This window comes from Pan troglodytes, chromosome 1 (assembly GCF_028858775.2).
Source record: "Pan troglodytes isolate AG18354 chromosome 1, NHGRI_mPanTro3-v2.0_pri, whole genome shotgun sequence".
NCBI classification, from domain to species: domain Eukaryota; kingdom Metazoa; phylum Chordata; class Mammalia; order Primates; family Hominidae; genus Pan; species Pan troglodytes.
In genome coordinates, this window is record NC_072398.2 from 159215391 (window position 1) to 159238363 (window position 22973).

Here is a 22973-nt window from a genome sequence, read left to right on the forward strand (position 1 = left end):
TGTTATATACATAAAAAACCTTCTCATCAGCTGGTGACTCTGCTGCCATTTGGTACATTTTATTTTTCAATAAAATAACTGACTAGAAAAAAATCAACCATAGTCACTGTTGTTTTTGCAATATGTTGGAAAGGCAGGTGGTCATCCTATCTCTGGAAATGAAAAACAATACAGAGATAAATGTGGGAAAAAAAGAGGAAGTGTGGAAGAAAGTGTGTGGGTTTAGCTGTTTGGTGAAACAGGATGAGAAGGGCTCTTACGTTACTCATCAACTGAGAAACATATTTCCATCTATTTATACTAACACGTCAATCTGGATGCATACACTGTGACTTCTATAAATGCCAACTCACAAAAATTTGCTTAGGTAGAAACACTTGATAGGATATTCATATCATAGGGGGAGAAACCAACATACAACCAGCCATGGAGTTTTCAAATAGCAAACAGTAGTCTCTTTTTTCCCTCCCACAAAGATATTAATCAAACGTTCTTTCCATTCCAAGAATTAAACTTGGGCCTGTGAAACTTCAGGCCCTCAGAAGGAATACACTAGCCATTTACAACATGTTTGTTTTTGCGTCCATTATTTTAGCAATGTTTTAACTCAAAGTCCTCTATAATTTATTCTCATCCTAACATTTTAATCTTGTTTCTACCAAGTTTAGCTGTAAAGCTAAACTGCCGGATCGGCAAATATGTCCTATATGTTTACTAACTGTTTATTTCCAAATGCTGATCTCACAATTCTCTGTTCATCCTCCCAAGTCCAAATTTGTTCCATTATTCAAAGCCAAGCTCAAATTTCTTCTCATCAAATCTTTTCTGATTCTCCTCTCCACCTGCCCTTCCTCTACCTACTTCCAATTAAAGTTAGTCATTCTCTCACCTAAAGTACCGTGATCTTTTTCTCTGAATCTTTCTTTTGACTCTTAGGGTGTTCCACTTTACAGTTACTAATGTTCTCATTTTCTCTCTTATCTACATTCTAGACTTTTTGAGGGCAAGAGCACGCCTTTGATTCCTCTTCATGATCTCAATATCTGATGGGAACACTGTGAAATATTCTATTATTATGAAATATTACAGTATTTATGAAATGAATAACTTTAAATGTATCTTATATATAGGTAAAGGTTGGTAGACTACTGATAAATATTTTTTTAAAAAAACCATAATTTATAGCATTTGCCAATTTCCATGCTCTAAACACTGCCACTGTGGCCACTTTCAGATTGATATCACTAAATACAAAGTTGAGGAGAGATATGCAGTATCAGACCATTTCTACCATATAGATTCAATACATGTAAGTAACCCAAGATAACACACGACAGTAAAATGTAATAAAATATTGAGAAAGTGATACATTTTGAGTTTTTAAAATTTTTGCTTTTAGTATAATTTAACTTTAATATTATTTAATTTTAATAATGAATATGCTTAAAATTCAACTCACAAAATTCCTGAAAATCCAACATTTACCTTCCACAAGTGCACTTGATATTGACATTGTTTGTCAGTGCATACTTTCTATTTATACAGTTTTGTTGAAAAATGCTGTAAGAAAGGGAAAAACTGTATGTGAAATGTAAGAAGAAATTCCATTTCTCTCCTCTAATGGGCTTGTTCATTTTATCTACATTTTTGTTGCCTCCCCTCTTATTTTTCTCCTCCTCTTCCCCAGTTGTCTACCAGTCCTATCGCCAGTCCCGAACAACAAATGTTTTTTGTTCATCACTTAACCTCCCTCAGATCTCATTTTTCAGTTGCTAATAGCCAGGCCCTTTAATGGCATTTTCCTTGAGTTTACTTCCTCATATACAAAGGTATGTAGTGCAGCAAATACTCAAAGAACGCACAGTTGAAAAATCCTAACAGTATTATTTGACTCAAGCATTCACTCAGTATAGTAATCCCATTTCTAATCCCACTGGTCTTCCATAGTCTCTGGAAACCTTGTGATGACAGGGAGCTTGTATTCTCATAAAATAGTTTCTTTTATTGTTAGGATACTTCTTGTTTAGGATACTTTATTATAATCACCTGAAGTCTACCATATTTTTTTCTACTAGATCAACTGAGAACAAATTCACAAGCAAATGCAAATACTCTTCTCCTTCCTTGCATTTTTTATATTTATGTAAACACTCCTGGTTCCGTCATCAGTGTCCTAACGTAGTACTGCATGTATGCACTTTACTATTCTGTCTGGCGTCTAATGGCAAAATGACATCTGTGTGTTACTAGCACATTGTAACGACTGAAACTGAACACCTGACCTCCGGTATAGTTTTATCATTAAATGTGTCTCCCAGAGATACATCCAAGTTGCTTAAAATTCAGAAAACAAAACAGCCAAATATAGATTATTATTGAGCACTGCTGACATTCTGCTTCCATATAGACATGAATCTACCACCAATACAAGTTGTAGTGGCATAACCAGTTAGGTCTCTGTCAGGCTATGTGAGCAACTTGTCCACACGACTCTATTTTATTGCTTAAACTGTCAACAATTGTCAAACGGCTCCAGAAATCTACATACACACTCAATATGTTCATACAATTTTCTTTCTTGGTAAGTAGTTGACCTACTCAAAAGGTAAATTGGGTTATTTTGGCATAGCTAATCCTTGATGTTTATTCTTCTCAACCCTTAAAATCCAAATATTTAGATATAGTTTATACTTTTCCATCCTTCCACTATAGTAGTAGCTCTGAATAAAAGGTTTTAATGATAGTTAGGTGTATGGAAAAATACAGAATAAAAGAGTTAACTTTTACCAGGTAGCATATTTGGATTTTCCACCTTTCAGAAAGAAGAAGGGGTTGGTTTGGCTTATTTTTGGTGGATTTATCAAGTGACGAGACTGAAGTGTTCAAAACAAGAAAGTTCAGCAGGTTGGAGAGGTAGCTCCAGAGCACGAGTGCCCAAGGAAATACACTTTTCAGTCTTAACCACGTTTTTTAAGTTTTTAAAAACAGAATCTGATAGCATCAAGAAAACAAAAATAAAAATACATGATATTTTTTATCTGGGATATGAAAATATGTTATACACTTAGTACTTGAGAGAAGCTAAAGCATGTTAGTGTTCCTTATGTAACACCCAAGAGACTAGTTCACTTTCAATATATTAATATTTTAAGCCAAAAGGGAGAAGTGGCAAAGTATTTCTGTTCCTCGGAATGTAGTAATTAATATGAGGGAGAATGACTTTGTAAATGAATGTGTTAAAGACTAAATCTCCAAACAAGGAACATTTAGAACTGACAAAAATATTCCCATTAAACACATTCTGAACACTTACTGTGTACTAATTATATGATCTTGTAAATTACTCAGGGATCAATATAAAATAGTTCTTGCATTCATCTGGCTTCTCCAGAAATATCTACAAAAAGAGACATTTGTTTATGTCTTGAAAGTGAATAAAGGAAATAATTTTAGGTGTGACTAGCTAAGTACTTCAATTACAGCCACAAGGATGAATACAGAGTCTGCGATAGGGTCCTCATCTTGTCCAGCCTCCATACGTGTATAACTCGACCTGGAATGCATTTGTCTATTTAGACAGCTACAACATATTCCAAAAAATATCTTTGTATCGCCTTTGCCATCCTTCTATCTTTATTTGAGCTGGGTGAATTTTCCTTAAGGTATACATATTTTATGTATATGTTTCTCATATAACTTGATATAATTGTATTTTTAATCTATTTTAATGTTTATTTTCTTCCATAATATATAAGCTACTGGAAAACAACTCTTTTATTACATGTTAAATCAACAGCACCTATCTCAGTCCCTAGTGCATGGCAAATGACAAACATTTTCTAACCAAATGAATAATATATAAATCTGTAAGAGAGAGATCTTTTGAGAGTAGCCTTCCTATAATTAGACTTTCCCCATTGTTACCATATCTCAGTATAAACAAAGGCACATATTGATGTTACAAGACACACACACACACACACGCACGTATTCAATACAATACATATATAACTGTAGATCTAAGGCAGTATATAATATTTAATCCTCTTGCTGGAAATCAAGGTGTTAAAGAGAATTAAGAATATCTGAAATTTTGAGTTTTTGTGATTTATATTTAAATATAAGTCCCAGAAGCTAGCCCCAGTATAAAACAATTTCTGTCAAGAGACTGCCTTTTTTTCTAATGAATAAATTAAAACACAACTTTTTTTTTCCATGTGAACTGTCTTATATCTTGGCAGTAGGCATAGCATTTCAATAATTTATATAATTTTGAATATAATATAGTTAATGCCACAAAAGCAATTTCTTTGATATTGAATTATAAGAGAATGCACTTAGACCACTGTGACTAATGATCTAGGAGCCAACACATGGCAAGTTATCTTTTAATCCAATCCAATTTCAGAGAGAACTGGCACATGTAACCATAGGACTCTACTATCTCTTGGCACATAGCTGCATGATAACCTTTGTTTGTAATATTTTTTTAAAAAAATAAAGGTTCTCTTTGAGAAAAGTAGATAAGGTAACATGGATGTTAAAAAATATAGATGATAATTATTTTTTGGAAGCAGAATATTAACATGAATCATGGTTTTAACATTAAGTTTCTGGATGAAACCCATTCTCAGAATGTTTTCTAAGGCAAGACTCTAGGCCTTTCTAAGGCAGTTACTCTGTAAATCTAATCATGGTTAGTTTTTGACAGGTGAGAAACCACACATTAGTGTGATAATGTACAGCTTTTATAAGAAAACAAACAACGTAATGTGAAAATGGATTCCTTGTGTCTTTCAAAGCCAAAATAGTCTGAAGGCCTTGCCAAGATGTGAGGCAAAGATGGCAAGACTGTGGCTCTCTAGCTGAATCCAGACCATGAAGAGCTTTCAGCATATGGTTAAGATTTTGTACACACACAAATCTGCAGGCACTCTTTACTTTCATAAACCATGTAGACTTTTATATCAAGAAAATTGTCCAACATGTAATGATGAAGTGTCTTCATGTTTTTCTAATTCCTATAAAGGTGTCATTTGGGTTAGTGCCAGGCTAATTTCACAGATATTTTGAGGAGATTGTAAGGTACAAAAAAAAATAAAATTTCAAGTCTTGAGATCTAGCAAGCCTAGACTTTTCTATTTTTAGGATGGAAATTATCAGTGGTAGCTGCTCTCTTTAGACAGGTGCTCTCTACCTGGCCCCATCAATCACAATATGTATGTATACTTTGTCTTGACTCACATTACTCATGTATGTTACTTATCCATAACATTAGGTATTTTTGTTTTTAACATAAGTAATCAGGGCCTTGGCCATCATGGGAAGTTTTATCATCTGTTTCTGGAGTCTTTACTTTGTTCCATTGTCTATTTGATACCAACACCACACTGGCTTTGTAGTAGCTTTATGGTAAGTTGTGAAGTCACATAAGATAAGTTCTCAAATTTTCTTTATTCTTTTAAAAACTGTCCCCAAACATGGTTGCTTTTAACAACTACAATTATTTGTTTTACTCAGAAGACTGCAATTTGTGCAATTTAGATAGGATATTTGAGGCCTCACTGGGATGACTTAGGCAGTCAGGGCTTAGATGAGCTGAAGTGCTTCCCAAGCTTTCTCTCTCTCTCTCTTTCTGTTATCACAGACTCTCCATGTGGCGACCACATGTGGTGTCTCCACATGTTCTCTCCAGCATGGTAGCCCCGAGATGGTGACACCACAGTGGGCTAGAACTCCAAGAGTGAGTGTTCTCAGAGAACAGTACCAGAAACAAATATTTTTTGCCTTGTTTTGTTTTGTTTTCCCAGTTTGGAAGTCAAATAGCATTATTTCTTCCACAACTCTACTGTATGAAGCAGCCAAGAGCCTACTCCAATTTAATACAAGGTGGGGAAGGGGAGAGATCCTATTTTTAGTGGAAAGAGTATTAAAAAATTTGTGGCCATGTTGATAGAACCACCATACAAACCAACTATCACAAAAGCAGATGGGTGGGTGGAAGGAAGAATTGGCCTGGACGTGTAGAACTTTGCCCTAAGATGAACCCAAACTCACCCCCTCCAAATAAGTCATTAGTCTCTCAGTATATTACTCACAGTAAATGTTCAACAAATACTAACCCTTGCTGTGGGTAACCTTTTTTAGACATGTTTCCCGTAAGGAAGGCAGAAAGCCACAGTGTCCTATTTTGAGTACTTATCCAACTACCTTCTCACTCCCTTTCTAGAGCACAGTGTTGAGAAGGGATCACTATAAATAGTGTTGAGAAGGGCACACTATTTATTTCCAGCCAAGGCTTCAGCACCAATTCCCTGGTGAGCTTATTGGATCATATGGAAATTTCTAGGATCTATATAAACATATGAATAAAAAGACAAAAATAAAATATATCAAACTATTAATAATAATTCTTGTTAAATGGTGGCATTATATTAAATTGAATCATATGAAATTGCCAATATCCATTTGTTTTTAACTAAAGGGCAGTTTTAGATATTACAACCTAATACGCTACTTTTTTTCTTCCTTACTGTTTATGTATTTGTCTACATTCTTTCCAGTGAATGTATATTATCTTCATGATTAGAAAAATAAATATTATTTACAAAGAACAAAGAAACCAGAGTACTTCAAAGAAGGTGTTATTTTTCAAATGGTGCTAAAATGACACATCTCCTCTGCAAATGCATAAAACACCAGAGCAGCTTTTAGATATAAAAATCTGCTAAAACACATTTTGAGAAACCTGAGCCTAACAAGGAATATGTATATTGAACCTGAGCAGGCTTACCTTATAAAACCAGGAGCCAGGTGTTACATTATAACTCTGTGACTCCAAGGGTAGACATTGGGTTCTCTCGTGTTTTCAAAAACCCTAAAGCAAGCTTTTAGCTATGGGAAATGTTTGCAAAGAAGGCAGCTGGGTTCTAGTTTGACACAGCTGGGCTGTTTCCTCTGGTTTATAGGGAAAATAGTTCACTGCCAAGGATGAGGCAAGAAAACAGTTCACTTGGGCCGTTCCAAAGGGTATTTGTTGGCACATTTCCAAATGGAGCTGGCCACCAGGTTTATGGGAATAGTAACTACACTGAAAGAAGGTACTTGCTTTCGTTAATATAAATTCCTGGAAGGGGAATCATTGGCTCAATGGAATAGAAAATTTTTTAAGTTCTTAAAATATACTGCCAAATTGTTTCCAGGAAAAAAAAAACCTCATTATTAATTCTTAATAAAATGTTACCATCACTGAAGGTTTTGAAGTTATATAGTTTGTGCCTTAAGAATTATACTTCACTAGGATACCCACATTAGTGTGCTGTAAGGTATTTCAATTGCAGTGTTCTTCCTATCTATTTTGTGACCATTTTCTACTAAGGAGGAGACTGAATTATGCAGGCATTGTAGATTCCCTGTGATATACAGCACAACAATAAGTGTGCTCCAGCCTGCTGGCTGCTGCTGCTGTTGCCTGAGGGGGTAGCTGCTATTATGGTCCTGATTTTAAGCAGTGTTTTATATCTTTGAATTATCCAAGTAAGTGAAACTGAAGCAAGCCTGAGGTACAGCAGTGATTTGAACTCTGGTGTATAAACACTCATGTGCAGAGGCTAGCTATTGATCCTCTCGCCAAAATGAATCAAAAAAATAAAAATCTTTACAGTCCAAAATATTGAAACTCTTGTGTAACCATGTTGTGTTTTTGTCTTCAAAATAAAATGTTTGTACAGCATGCGAGAAATTTGACTGCAACCAAAAATGTTAAAATCATTACATAAATGTTAAGCTCTCTAAAACCAGCAGCCTTTTAAAAGTTCATTTTATCACATTTAATTTTCATGTATACTAAACCTACTTCATGTGTGATTCATGTGTATGTTTTTATTTGCTACTGAAAATCTAACTGGCAAATTGTTATACCTTTGCATAATCCATGCATTAGAGAGTCCAGAGAAGATGGAGAGAAAGAGAAAATAGAAGAAAGTAATTTCCACTTTAGTTTCTCTATAATTCCATATCCTGTAGGGTTCATTCTTCTCAGAGTCTTACTTTCTTCTCTTCTTGATCACTATCATTTAGAACCAATCCTGAGCTTTTCAAGGGAAAAGAACATGATGGTAAAATGTTGCCTATTGCATCTTTCTACTTCCAGGATGGTGCCCCACTGCACCCACTATGCTGCTCTCAGTGAGTTTGAAAATGGATGCAAGTTAATAAGTCATCATTTCTTGTAGGGTTAGTTACATTTTAACATTAGTCCCTTGAAGGCAAATAAATATTCTGAGGATCTTTAAAAAAAAAAGCCTTTTTAATTAGAGTGCAGATTTTAAATATAGGAGAGAGAATTTTAAGGAGAGGTCTTTCTGGTGTTCTGTAAATCAGTGTTTCCAAAATCTGTAGACTTTGGAACTCACTACATACTATTGGTCTAGAATATCCTAAATCAACCTTTCTCCCATCCCAGAATCATGAAAAACTCATCCGGTTATCCCTGATGATTAGCTTAAACCACCAAATTCTGTTCAAATTCCACCTGTTTCAAAAAGCCTTATCCAATATCAGCATCCCCTCAATTCTGCCTCCATAAGGAAGAGTTAGAGTTACAAATCTGTGTTCCCAATACACCTTGGGAGTAAGTCTTTGTAGGATTAATGACTCTGCATTGTGATTAGAAATGTTGTATCTTTCTAACTCTTTAGACGTGGACTCCTTAAGATTAGTCACCCTGAGATGGGGCTTAATAAATGTCTATTGGATGGATGGATGGATGGATGGATGGATGGATGGATGGATGGGTGGATGGATGAATTAAAACAGTTCACTGCCTATTTTGCCAGATTTTTATAGGTGACCCCACGAAGGACAGAATAGATTGAGAAAAACTCGTGCATAGGTATCCTAAATGAGAGAAAACACTAAAGTAAGCAACATAATTCAAAGTTTGAACTGAAGTTCGACAGATATGTTTTTCTTATACATATTCTTTACCTCTAAGTTGTTCTGGCATATTTTATCAGTAGGTATTTCATGAATTTGGCAAGTTTGAATTTAAAACCCATGCTTGGTATCTTTTTCCTGTTATCACTATCTCTGAGTGAGGGGATGAGGGGAGAAGCAATAGAAATCTCTGAAATGCCATAAACTATGACAAGTCAGTCATAGTCTATCAGCTGGAGAAAATAATGTTGCTGGTGAGATGCAGACCATGAAACCATCAAGAACCCATAAGCAAACCAATTTAGAGAAAAAAGCATGAAACAATTTCTTATCTCAGTTTGAGAACAACACCTTTTCCAGGAGGTTTGTTATGTAACGTAGATCTGCTTTCACTTTTTGGGGGCTGGCCAAGACTGAAAAGGGGAGTGCCAGCCCAGTGAAAGGAAGAATGTTCTTTTGATATTGCCAGCTATTACCAGATATGGGAGTGCAAAAAAGCCAATTCTCCCAAGATTTATAGTTATGTCTAGCTTGTTGACTCAAGCTGTTTGGAAAAGCTTCAGAAATATAGTTCATCCAAACTAACCCAGACTCCAAGTCTTTGGAGGAAAAAAACAGTAGAAATAATATGCACATACATACTATTAGAATCAAATTCTCTTGATTTTAAATTTGCAAAGATCCAAAAGTAAAAAAAAAAAAAAAAATACTGTGACCAACAAACATGGAACTACCTAAGATGTGACAGACCATTCTGTTAAAAATAGATGTGTATGATTATTGTCCAGTTATTTCTCTGGGTTTGCATGGCAAAAACTATAGTAGGCAAAGGACTAAGAAAATATTATGCTTCTAAATGAGTTAGAAGGAATATTTAATCCCTAAACTCGGAGAATCCATGAAAAAGTCACACAGGACCCTTGAAATTATAATTACATTTTCACCGTATTCTCAGAACTTATATTATGTGATTCTTGCAATGGTATAAAATTTTATAGGATCTCTTCACTGAGACATCAAGGAAGTATTAGCTTAGCACCTGAAAGAACAATGAAATATTTATTGAATAACCTGTATGTGTCAGGCCCTCTCTCAGTTTCTGGCAATATGCTGTTGAATAAAGCAAACAACTTCCCTATCCTAGGTCTTTACTTAGATTCTATGAAGAGATACAGATAATAAACAAGTAAAGAAATAAATACCAATGACAATTATCGATTGCAAAGAAAACTATCACAAGAAATGAGTATAGGAGTGGAAAGGGGCAGAGAGTTATGGGTGCAAATAATTATTTCAACAAGATACATTATGTCCTAGTACATTCAGGCAGCTATAAAAAAATGCCATAAACTAGATGGCTTATAATCAACAGAAATGTATTTCTCACAGTTCTGGAGTCTGGGAAGTCCAAGATCCAGGCACTGGAGAGCGCCTGTTTTCTCATGGATGACACTTTCTCACTGAGTCCTTAAATGGTGGAAGGGGTGACCTAACTCGTGGGGTCTATTTTATAAGGGCACTAATCCCTTCATGATCTAATCACCTTTCCAAGGCCCCATCTCCTAATAGTATCACCTCGGGGGTTAAGATTTTAACTCATGAATTTGGGAGAGACACAAACATTGTCCGTAGCACAGACCCAGAAAAACCTATTTTGCTTTAAGATCATCAAAGTCATCAGTGACACAATTTTTTAAGATCAAATTTTGATCTTTTAAAATTCACTCACTAATGTACATTTCAGTTTCTTCTTTGTGGTAAATTTTTGAGGTATGAGAAGTCACCGTTGGGAGAGATGGGTCAAAGAGGACATCAAAGAGTTGGCATCACTTTTATTTTACTTCTTATTTGTCCTAGTGAACATATTTGGAGAATAGATCTCATAATTGTGTGCATAATTCAAATAGATATATAACAACTTTTAAAGGTTTTTGGTAATGAGTCTACAACTTCAGAGAATGAATGACAGGACATTCATTGCACTCTGCTGTAAAATACTGCTTTGATTTTATATCCTGATCGAGGAAACAGGTGGTTTTTGTGACAGAATATTGTGGTTACAATAAATGCTGATCTGAGGTTTTTCAGTAATCTGTGAGTGTTTATGAGCCAGATTAAATAAATATTCCATCTACCTTTTAGCCCTGACATCCTAAAGATGGCCTCCAAATGGATTTGTATGCACTGTGGTCTTTCATGGACTCTTACAGCTTAAGAGCTCGATGGGGCATTTAATTGATTCCAGTGAGCAAGTGCAACTGTCCAGATCCAAATAGTTTATGCCTTGTATTTACGGTTAAAATAACTGTCAGACGCATCCTGTAAGGCTTTTTAATATCATGTGTGACCTGACCTCACAGGTCATGCAAGTTAATATTGGTTCAGGTGCTATTTTATTTATTCTTTCTAAAATCATCTGCATAGATTTTTTTAGATAAAAACTTTTAATATAATAAAATACCCTGTGCTTATATGACTCCTATGATATCCAGATTAGTCACCATGATGCTGGCTTCTCTGTTTGTTAATGGTCATGTTGCAGGCAGCATGATGAATTCTTGAAAGAAATTAAAGCTATATCTTTGAAGACTGCTCATTAAACAAACAAAAATAATTTATTTCTATACATCAGAAAATATGTACACATTAAAAGAAAATAATGCCATACACTCACAAACTCAGTTGCTCATTATCGTACAAACAGTGGAGAATAATCCAAAATGGTAGCCTGTGTGAAGGTCATTAGAATCTGGTTTGGATGTGCATTCTAAGATTTTTCTTACTGAAAGTGACTCATACCTGGCCTGAAGACACCCACAGATGGGCTCAGAAGAGGGAAGGTGGGTGGAGTAAGTCAAATTGCCTAAATTTTTTGGTGAAAGTGAAACTAACAAGAGACATACGTTATCTTTAGAGAATCTAAATATGTAGATACATCTAAATACGCATTATCTCCTCACTGTGGAACCAACTAAATAAAAGTTGAAGACCAGGTACTAAGTAGCAGTTGAATTTTAGGCCAGTGAACAATTAAAGGGAAAGCATGTTATGAATGCGAGGGACCAAGAGTAGTTCATTTAAATGGATATGGAGGTTTTAAAATACATTTCACCCAACACGATCTTTAAATCTACTTTCAACCTCTGTTGCTTAGAAAGCTTCCAGTGTTCTTAGATCTCTCTAACTGGTAATACACAATTAATTATGAACACAGTTGTAAAGTCTTGTATATCACTAATTAGAGTTTCACTAGGAGATATTCTGTGATTTAGTATGAAATCTAGGACTTCTGCCTTTTCATTATCTTTTTATGGTGTCATATAATGAAGATAGTGAGGATATTATAATAATTGTTTCCAGCATATTAAATGAGTTTACACTCATTAATATATTTCTTTATAACTCTGCCCTAGGTCATAAGTACTTAAAGTACATGACAATTTAAAATACTTCTTAAAATCTGTACTTATTTAATAGCTTAAAAATAGTTGAATTGATTAAATACATCTGCTCCTTTTTGCATAAATTAAGTATTTAGAAAAGGATGTGAGGGAGTCTGAAATAAGATCTAGAAAAGGGGCACACATCTAGAATAGTACGTTATTTTTAACTCTCCTCTATTTTTTTTCTTTTTTCTTTTTTTTTTTTTGGTGTTTCTATGCAAGTGCTTAGCATGATGCGCCCTGGGACCATCCAAAACCCTTCTCAATACCACACCTTATTCTGACGACAGAGCTGACAATTGTTATCACCATCCAGTTGACCAATTCTCTATACCACCATTTGTGCAGTCCTACCTTAAGGTTATTAATAGTTTTCCTGGCCTGGTGTGGGGGCTCACTCCTGTAAACCCAGCACTTTGGGAGGCAGAGGCAGGTAGATCACCTGAAGTCAGGAGTTTGAGAGCAGCCTGGCCAATGTGGCAAAACCCCATCTCTATTAAAAAATATGAAAATTAGCTGGGCGCAGTGGCAGGCGCCTGTAATCCCAGCTACTCTGGAGGCTGAGGCAGGAGAATCACTTCAACCCGAGAGGCAGGAGTTGCAGTGAGCGGAGATTGAGCCATTGCACTCCAGCCTGGGAGACAGAGCGAGAGACTCTGTCAAAAAAAGAAGAAAAAAAGTTTTTATCTATTATAAATAGTCTGCACTCAATAACCTTGTGCATAAACTATTCTACATAATTAACTTTAAAATAAACCAACACAAAATTAATGTCTACTGATTTAAACCCAGAAGTTTTACCTATTGAACTTGTTTTACTCCTGTAAAATGGGAAAGGAAAATGTGGAAAATATTTGCCCTCTCTTAGTTACTTACCTATCTGCTTCTGTCTTTTAATTTAAATTTCTTGAGGGCAAGTAACATGCCTTTAAACTTTTGCATTTCCTTTGGGTCAAGAATTATTCCCTTCATGATAGTCAGTAAAAGTTGGAAGGTTTAAACTGAATATGCAATAGTTCTGAATATTCAGCAAAGCAACACCTGTTTTTGTCTCCACAAGCCACCGTGCATGTAAGGATTTCACTGGCCCTCTTACACATGGCATCTGCTGCCAACAAGTGATGCATTTCTGGGGAGAGGAGCCTTGTCAGAGGGATTTTCTCTTACTAACATCCTCTTTTCAGATGTGTATTCCCTGTAGCATGTCCTGAATTATGAGGCCCTGGAAGGCAATTGTAATCACTGAGAATGACATGTCACACCTGGAATTTACCACTCTCCCCACACTACACAATCTCCTATAGTTAAATGTCAAATCTAAGTTTATTTCTAAGGGACTTAATTGTTTCTCTATATAGCCAAATACTAGTGCTGAATATTAGTTTAGCATAATGTTTAGCACTTTAAATATATGTAGATGTGTAAAGATCCAACTAAACTATGTTTTGATCAGACAGTATTGACCAAATAATGGTATTTCGAGGATGGAATTCATGTTCTTATGGCATTTCATTATTTCTCTTCATATACATATCTCCATCTAACCTTGTATCAGTTATATTTTAAATAAATAAGTAAAGTCGCTAGGCGAGACTAAGAGCCCTATATACTATCTTCTATATAAAGGAAAAAAGCACTATATAATTTTTTTAATAGTGGACACTGCTATGCACTGTATGTATGTTTATGAATACAGATGCTCCCCATGTTATGATAAGGTTACATCCAAATAAACCCATTGTAAATTGAAAATGCAGTTAATACACTTAAACTATCGAACATCATAACTTAACCTAACCTTCATTAAACGTGCTCAGACACTTAACCACAGTTGGTCAGAATAATGTGACAAAAAGCCTGTTTTATAATAAAATGTTGAATATTTCATGTAGATTATCAAATACTATACTGAAAATGAAAACATAATTGTTGTATGGGTACTCAAAATGTGGTTTCTACTGAATGGATATTATTTTCACACCATTATAAAGTAAAAACATTATAATTGAACCATTGTAAGTCAGTGACCATCTATATATGTATATCTGTCTCTCTCTCTCTCTATATATATATATGTATATATATCTACATGTGCTTTACAGTTCATTGAATTAAACCTATACCTACAACTAAATATCTAAAATATACTTTTAGTTTAATGTTGTACATTTATTATTATTAACTCTCCTATTTACCAGTGTAATGCAACGTTTTTTGTACTTTCCTTCTAGGGTAATTTAATGTTTTTATTTTTGTTCTGTTTTAGTTAAGCTGAAAAGACCCCTCTGTTTGGGATGGTTTTAAAATTTTTATTATTTGCCTGAGAAAAGCTCACTGAAGAGTTTGATGATAATGTGTTTTAAATGCCAATTAAACTATGTCATTTGGAAACAGTTACAATGGTGTATTACTTAGGAACAAGCCTTCTCCTCAATCATATCAACAGTTACACATAATCAAATACTTTATATTTGTAATTATACCATTCTTGATTTTCTTGAGGCTGAGTTTTGGTTCCATAAAAAGTCAAAAAAAATTCAAAGTGTGGGTAATTTATCGTCACAACAGATTTTAGTTACTAGCTTTAAAGGTAATCGTGAAAACATATCTCTTGCATGAAGAAACCCAAAGAAGGGAACAATTAAAAAGATTTCAGTAAAAATCTTATTTTTCTAATGATTACCAAGGGGTGTAATTGCCATTTATTTATATTTGAGCTGTAATAGTAACATAGTATAAATTTTATAAAGTAACCCAAACTTATTTATGGCATAGGTCAGTCATACACTCTACAAAAGTGAAGAATTTCTGAGAACAATTTTAAGGCATAGGAAAAGAGCACTACTAAAATGAAATTCAAACACCATATATGTGTTTAATAGCATCTAATAATAATAACTAACACTAATGTCAGGCACTTTTCTAAGTCTTTTAACATGTATTGACTTACTTAGTCTCCATAGCAGCCAGATAGGACATGTACTATTATTGTCTCCTGCTCTCAGATAAAGACACTGAGGCTGAGATAAATTAAATAACTTACTCTAAATAATGCAGTTAGCCAATAGAGACTTATACCCATACTGTTTGAGGATTCAATGAGACATTTGGTTTCTCAGAGAATATAGAAATTTAATCCTGGAAGTTAGTTTAGAGACTTTTCTCTCCAATGTTTCCCAAATGTATTATGTGATTAAATTCTGGGATAAAACCTTCTCTAGTCTAATACATCAGAGAAAATGCAATACAATATTTCCCCCTTGACTCTTACGGATTTACAGTGCAAAAGGGCATAACAAAGGATGAGAAGTCCTGAAGTGATCTGTTTTAACCAGTGTTTGCCAGTCATTGCTGATAAGAAAACTTTATTGTATCCACCTTTCATAGTCCTTAGAATTTGTGTTCCTTAGAACACAAATTTTGAGAAAGTCTAGCCCTACTACCTGGCAGATAGAAAATTAAAGCCAAAAATACCTTTGTGACCATGAAATCTTACCTCCCAATCATGTACATGTCCTAACTAACCCAGCTTTTAAATCAGTATGTAGGAATAACCGTTCTGCTATTTTAAGTTTCTTCTGTATTTCCTCTTTTTTAACCATTTCAACAAGGAAAACATCATACAGTGAGGATCCATGGATAAAATAGATTGATTATATTCTAGTTTACTTAACACAAATTACTCATAATACATATTTAATCAATGTTTAAACATTTTTGTTATTAAATATTCCATTTATCCTGAGGTATTTAACATCCAAAAATTAGGGGAAAAAAACTAATAAAAAACTCCTAGAAAGTCTTGAGATTCTAGAGAATCCATCTTTCAGGTGAGGACCATAGGCCATAAATACATTTCACCCTCATACTTTCTTGCATGATATTATGGAATTAATCATACATACTTCAACAAAATTTTATATATTTTTTTTCTAATCACTGCGTATTTTGTCATTTCAGTTCCTCCTAAGATATATGACATCTCAAATGATATGACCGTCAATGAAGGAACCAACGTCACTCTTACTTGTTTGGCCACTGGGAAACCAGAGCCTTCCATTTCTTGGCGACACATCTCCCCATCAGGTAAAGTAGGAATGCATTAGTGTTGTTTGTGCTGTTCATTTTTCTCCTGTAACCTCACTAACCTCACTTGTTCAGAACTTAAGAGTCAACTTAATTTTTTGTATTTTATTCATGCGGTCGGCAGAATGCATTTATTTATTTATTTATTTATTTATTTATTTATTTATTTATTTATTTATTTTTGAGACAGAGTCTTACTCTGTCCCCCAGGCTGCAGCTCAGTGGCGCGAACCGGTCTCACTGCAACCTCCGCCTCCCAGGTTCAAGCAATTCTCCTGCCTCAGCCTCCTGAGTAGCTGGGATTACAGGATTGCACCACCACATCTGGCTACTTTTTTTTGTATTTTTAGTAGAGAAGGGGTTTACCATGTTGGCCAGGTTGGCCTGGAAATCTTGGCCTCAAGTCATCTGCTCAACTTGGCCTCCCAGAGTGCTGGGATTACAGGCATGAGCCATCGCGCCTGGCCAAAATGCATATTTTTATACTTACTCTTCATACTTAAAGGCATTGCAGTTCATAAAAGTTAAATGGGCTGGGCGCAGTGGCTCACGCCTGTAATCCCAGCACTTTGGGATGTCGAGGCGGGCAGCTCACTTGAGGTCAGGAGCTCAAGTCCTGCCTGGCTGTCATGGTGAAACCCCGTCTCCACTAAAAATACAAAAATTAGAAGGGTGTGGTGGTGCATGCCTGTAATCCCAACTACTCGGGAGGCTGAGGCAGGAGAATCATTTGAACCCAGGAGGCAGAGGTTGCAGTGAGCCGAGATCGCACCAGTGCACTCCAGCCTGGGTGCGGAGCAAGACCCTGTCTCAAAAAAAAGAAAAAAGAAAAAAGAAAAAAAAGTTAAAGAATACTTTTCACTCAGAGTCCAGAATAGAACCTATGTCTGTTGATTCTTAGTCAAGGTTATTTTCTCTTTAGTATGCTGGATAATCACCAATCAATAGACAAAAGGCTCAAATGGAAATGTCACAAGAGAAATGTCTTCATTTAAATATGTAAGAGATTTATTTGATCAGCATTCACATGTTGATAGGTCAGCATGAACCGCTGAAGTAATCAGGGGAGAATAAAGTTAATCAAATTATGAGTTTGCTGGGTCTGATTTCAAACTGCAGCTTTCAATCAAAGATTTTGGAGTCAGAATTAAAATTTAACTGATGAGGGATCTAAAAATCCAAGAGTTTATGTAGCTTGTGCAAGATCGCATAGCTAGTTGAAATGAAATATATAACATGTTTATAGATTTCCAGTACTTCTGCTATAGTGCACATCCTCCCAAAGAGATTATAAGTCAATTTCAGGAAGTCGACCTTAGTCATCATCAAAACAGGTCTGTTTTCAAAGTCACAATGCTAACAGAATTATCAAGTTGTGTGAAATTTAACTTTGAACTACATAGCTTTGGGTGCACCCTGGGAGTCAGAGATGTACTTTTAATAAATAGGACCCCACCTCATTTCAGATGAATGAAATTTGATTTTATTTGTTTCATATTTTTTTGTGTGAAAATACCTTGAGCAAGGCTGATGCAATGAAACTGCTTTTAATGAAATCAGAAAGGCATATTTTATATAGGTGTAGAACAAGCACAATTGAAACATGTATTTTATCTGCTAATGTTTTCTTTAATATTACCCTTCAGCGACTTTCAGTTTACTCATTTATGCAGTGTGTCTAATCAATCTTACCCACATCACATGCTTAGTATTGGTATTATGTGAGAAAAAATCAATATATCTGCAATATATATTTATATAATATGCATTATGTCCCCTACAATATTTCTGAAGTATGAGTGTGCTCTTGACTGCCAACTCTTCACTCTCTAGAACCACTAAAATATCATAAAACTGATATGTGAGCACTTAAATTCATGGCAGGACTCTCCGTGGGGTATAAGTGCAGCAAATTCAGAACCAGGAGTTATACACATGTGCTCTTAAGACAAGTTCCTTATTCATCAAATCTGCCAATCCTTGTGCACATCTCTTAGCTGTAGTTACCACCAGCTAGTTTCCTACTTTCAAAAATTGTATGATAATAATCCTTGGCTATTGTGGGACTCAAAAAATATAATAGGCATAAATGTGTATTAAAAAGTAAAACTTAATATGTAAATGTAAAGCTGATTCTTAATCATCTTTCCAGGAATTTAAATCTGATATGGTAATATAATTTTTGTAAGAGCAAAACACATAATCTCTATCTTCATATAATTTAAGATTAATATTATGAATTTAACTCTCCTGCTTTGCAGTGCTTGTTGTTATGCACATTCTTCTTTTTAAAAGTGCTTGGATACATTTTATTTTAATTAAGTAGGAATGTTGGTTAGTGAAGTTATTAGAATAATGATAATGGATAACATCATGAAACTGAAAGAAGACAGATTGGGTTTATAAGTTAAACTGTGCATAGATTTGTTTTTCTGATTCTGCCATACTGAGCAAATGAGTAAAATTAGCATAAATATTAACTATTATCCAATGAATAACTAGACTTGGCAGATATTTTTATAAACACTTATAATAATTTCAAATTATAATTTATTAATGATCTACATTCAAATGCACAGCACCTAAAGGAAAAAGAAAACCCCACAACACTGGAGTTCCTGCTTTAAGGAACATGTCCGATAATTCTATTAGCTTTTTTGACTTATTAATTTATATTTAAAAGCAAAATTATGAACTTCATTGATCTCTTTGTATTTTTCCTAAGAAATATCAATATTTTGCATGTTCTCAGCTCCTCTTTTGCTATATTATGAAAGAAAATGTGTCCCAAAACAGCAGTTAACCTGTGAACATGTTGAGTGTTAAAAAAAGTTATAAAAATAAATAAGTAAATAAAAACAGATGTAGATATACCTCATGTCAACACGAGAAGTAATGGCTAGTTTTTGTATGTGTCTGATTGATTTAGGGTTTTTAGCAATGCCCATGGTAATTCTTGCTGACTCACTCATGGTCAATTCCAGTTTAAAAAATCAGTAATAAGTGGTTGGTCACAGGATGATAGCTCCATACAGCTTCACCCTTATTTACAGAAAAATGAGGCTGTGTGTTCAACCACATCACAAACATCACTGGGGCCAGCTACAGTTGCCATTCTACTTTTTAACTCTTGCAACTCAACTATACTTTCACCAAAAAAAAAAAAAAACACCTTTCCTGAGATGTTTCTGGATATGTGAGCTTCCTTACAGTTCACCTTATCAATGATTATTTCTTTTTTCTGTTTTTTCCATTCTATATTTGAGAATTAAATTCAAATTTATATTTTAAAAGGTTACAGAAATAAAACAGAGAATATTCTGTATGCTTTACCCAGTTAGATTCATTGGGATTTTGTCACTTTGCTTCATCAATTTCTCTGTGGGTAGACTAAGTATATACATATATATATTTCACTGAACCAGTTGAGAGCAAGTTGCATACATCTTGGCCTTTGTTATCTCTAGGTGTTTTTTATCTCTAGATGTCTCCTTGTTAATTTCTGAAGAATAGACATTTTCTTTACATAACCACAGTAATTTTTAATTTCAGTAAATTTAACATTGGTATCATACGTTTATTCAATTAATCAACCATATTCCAATTTGGTCAACTAATACAATAGTTTTTTTATAGAATACTTTTTTGTCTAGTACAGAATCCAATCCAGAACTGTGTATTGCATGTAGTTGACATAACAGTTTAGGCTCCTCTAATTTAATTTCTCAGTGTCATTACTGAACATTGACAATTTTTTTCAACAATGTATATACTCCCCACCCCTCCTTGTTTTTTGGAGATGAAGTCTCACTCTGTCGCCCAGACTAGAGTGCAGTGGTGTGATCTCGGCTCCTTGCAACCTCCACCTCCTGGATTTAAGTGATGCTCCCACTTCAGTCTCCCAACTAGCTGGGATCGCAAGCATGCGCCACCACAGCCAGCTAATTTTTGTATTCTGAGTAGAGATGGGGTTTCACCATATTGACCCCTTTTTAAATAGAATATTTCTCCTTTGTGGGTTGTCTCATATTTTCTCATGAGATTTCTAGTTATGTCCTTATGGAAGTAAGTGAAGTTGTATCCTTCTCAGGGAATCGGATCCGGAGTCACATAATATTCATGTGTCCCTCATTTGTGATGTTAATTTCAATCAATCAGTGTGTTGTCTGATTTCCACATCATATAGTTTATTCCTTTTTCTTCCCTATGCTACCAATAAACAGTCTGTAGGGAGAGATTTTAAGACCGTGACATCCAAATATCTGCTCTTTGTCAATTCTGCCCTTAGATTTGACATTATTGATGATTCTTTTGCACTCAGCCTTCACTCTGATGATCAAACTGATGATTTTTTTCTAGATGCAGCAGTCCTTCTGCTTTTACTAGTTAGCACTTGACATTCTACTGTAGAATTCCCCTTTCTCCTATTTATTATTTGTTTGTTTATTTTTATGGCATGAACTCGTGGATTCACATTTTTTTTTTTTTTTTGAGACGAAGTCTTGCTTTTGTCACCCAGGCTGGAGTGCAATGGCACAATCTCGGCTCACCACAACCTCCACCTCCCAGGTTCAAACGATTCTCCTGCCTCAGCCTCCGGGTAGCTGGGATTACAGGCATGCGCCACCATGCTTGGCTAATTTTGTACTTTTAGTAGAGAGAGGGTTTCTCCATGTTGGTCAGTCTGGTCTCCATCTCCCAACCTCAGATGATCCACCTGCCTCGGCCTTCCATTTTTGTTTTATGATACTTTAAGTTCTGGGGTACGTGTGCAGAACGTGCAGTTTTGTTACATAGGTATACACATGCCATGGTGGTTTGCTGCACCCATCAACCCATCATCTACATTAAGTGTTTCTCCTAATGCTATCTCTCCCCTAGGCCCGAACCCCCTGACAGGCCCCAGTGTGTGATGTTCCCCTCCCTGTGTCCATGTGTTCTCGTTGTTCAACTCCCACTTATGAGTGAGAACATGTGGTGTTTGGTTTTCTGTTCTTGTGTTAGTTTGCTGAGAATGATGGTTTCCAGCTTCATCCATGTCCCTGCAAAGGACATTAACTCATCTTTTTTATGGCTGCATAGTATTCCATGGTGTATATATGCCACATTTTCTTTATCCAGTCTATCATTGATGGGCATTTGGGTTGGTTCCAAGTCTTTGCTATTGTGAATAGTGCCACAATAAGCATACGTGTGCATGTGTCTTTATAGTAGAATGATTTATAATCCTTTGGGTATATACTCAGTAATGAGATTGCTGGGTCAAATGGTTATTTCTGGTTCTAGATCCTTAAGGAATTACCACACTGTCTTCCACAATGGTTGAACTAATTTACAGTCCCACCAAGAGTATAAAAGTGTTCCTATTTTTCCACATCCTCTCCAGCATTTGTTGTTTCCTGACTTTTTAATGATCGCCATTCTGACTGGCATGAAATGGTATCTCGTTGTGGTTTTGATTTACATTTTTAAAAAGTCTTTAATGTTTTTCTTGGTCAAATTGTCTTCAGTTTGACCACTAGGAGTCACACCAAATCGGTCTCCTGTGTCCTTATGACATGAACCCATCATTTTGTTTACTTCTATGCTTTCTGGCATAAGAAAATACAACAGGCTCATCTTTTCTGCCTTACTTCTGGAATCAACCATTTCATTTAACTTTGATTGATTTTATACCATACAATTGGAGTTAGAATCATTACATTTTGCTTTAAAAATGTAACTTTACTTAACTGCTTTATAGTAAAATTATCAAAGACTCAGAAGTCTAGGCTACTTCCTGTGATATTCTGCTAAACCACAATAAGACCTTAAATAACTTCAGGGTGAGGGATAGAAAAAATATTTTGTGTGGTTTTATCTAACAAGAAGCCTGGAACGGAGCCTGTAATCTGTGTGTATGCAAAGAGCACCAGAACTAGTAAGAAAAATATTTATCTCAAGGAAAATAAAGAGGGTAGTTGTCCTATGGCTAGAGATACAAGTAGGCTCATAGATCTTTACATGTGATCCTACTGCTTCTGCTCATCTATGACTGGTTCTTTATCTGTTTCAAATTTTTCAAGGTTTTTTCAAAATTCCTAGTATGAAGTATATGATTTCATTTCTACCAGGAATTTACTTATGAGATGGTGCCGGTAGGGCCTAGTGATTAAGATAATGCATTTTGATTTCAGTCGAGTTTGAGATCCAGATCTTCCTCTTATCAAAAGTAACATCTTAGAAAAAATTGTTAACTTCCTTAAACTTCAAATACAAAATGGCAGTAACAATTGTACCCAATTCACAGAATTGTTATATGAACAGTAAATGGAATAGTATGCAACATTGGACAGAGTTTATGACTTATAAACATTTCATATTCTTAGCTGTTAATATACTTTTGAAATGTGTTTAAATTTTTGAACAGATTATTAGTTTATTCTCATGCTGCTAATAAAGACATACCCAAGACTGGGTAATTTATAAAGGAAAGAGGTTTAATGGACTCATGGTTCCACAGGACTG

The 22973-nt window shown here is 35.0% G+C and overlaps 1 protein-coding gene across 1 annotated transcript in view; it reads left to right on the plus strand.

Annotated features, from left to right (window-relative positions):
• NEGR1 (neuronal growth regulator 1) overlaps positions 1-22973 on the plus strand; it is an 882773-nt gene that overhangs the window by 483569 nt on the left and 376231 nt on the right. The window contains exon 3 of the mRNA XM_016940331.4: positions 16341-16466. Coding sequence (XP_016795820.1) covers positions 16341-16466 — 126 coding nt within the window. The remainder of the gene's footprint in view (positions 1-16340; positions 16467-22973) is intronic.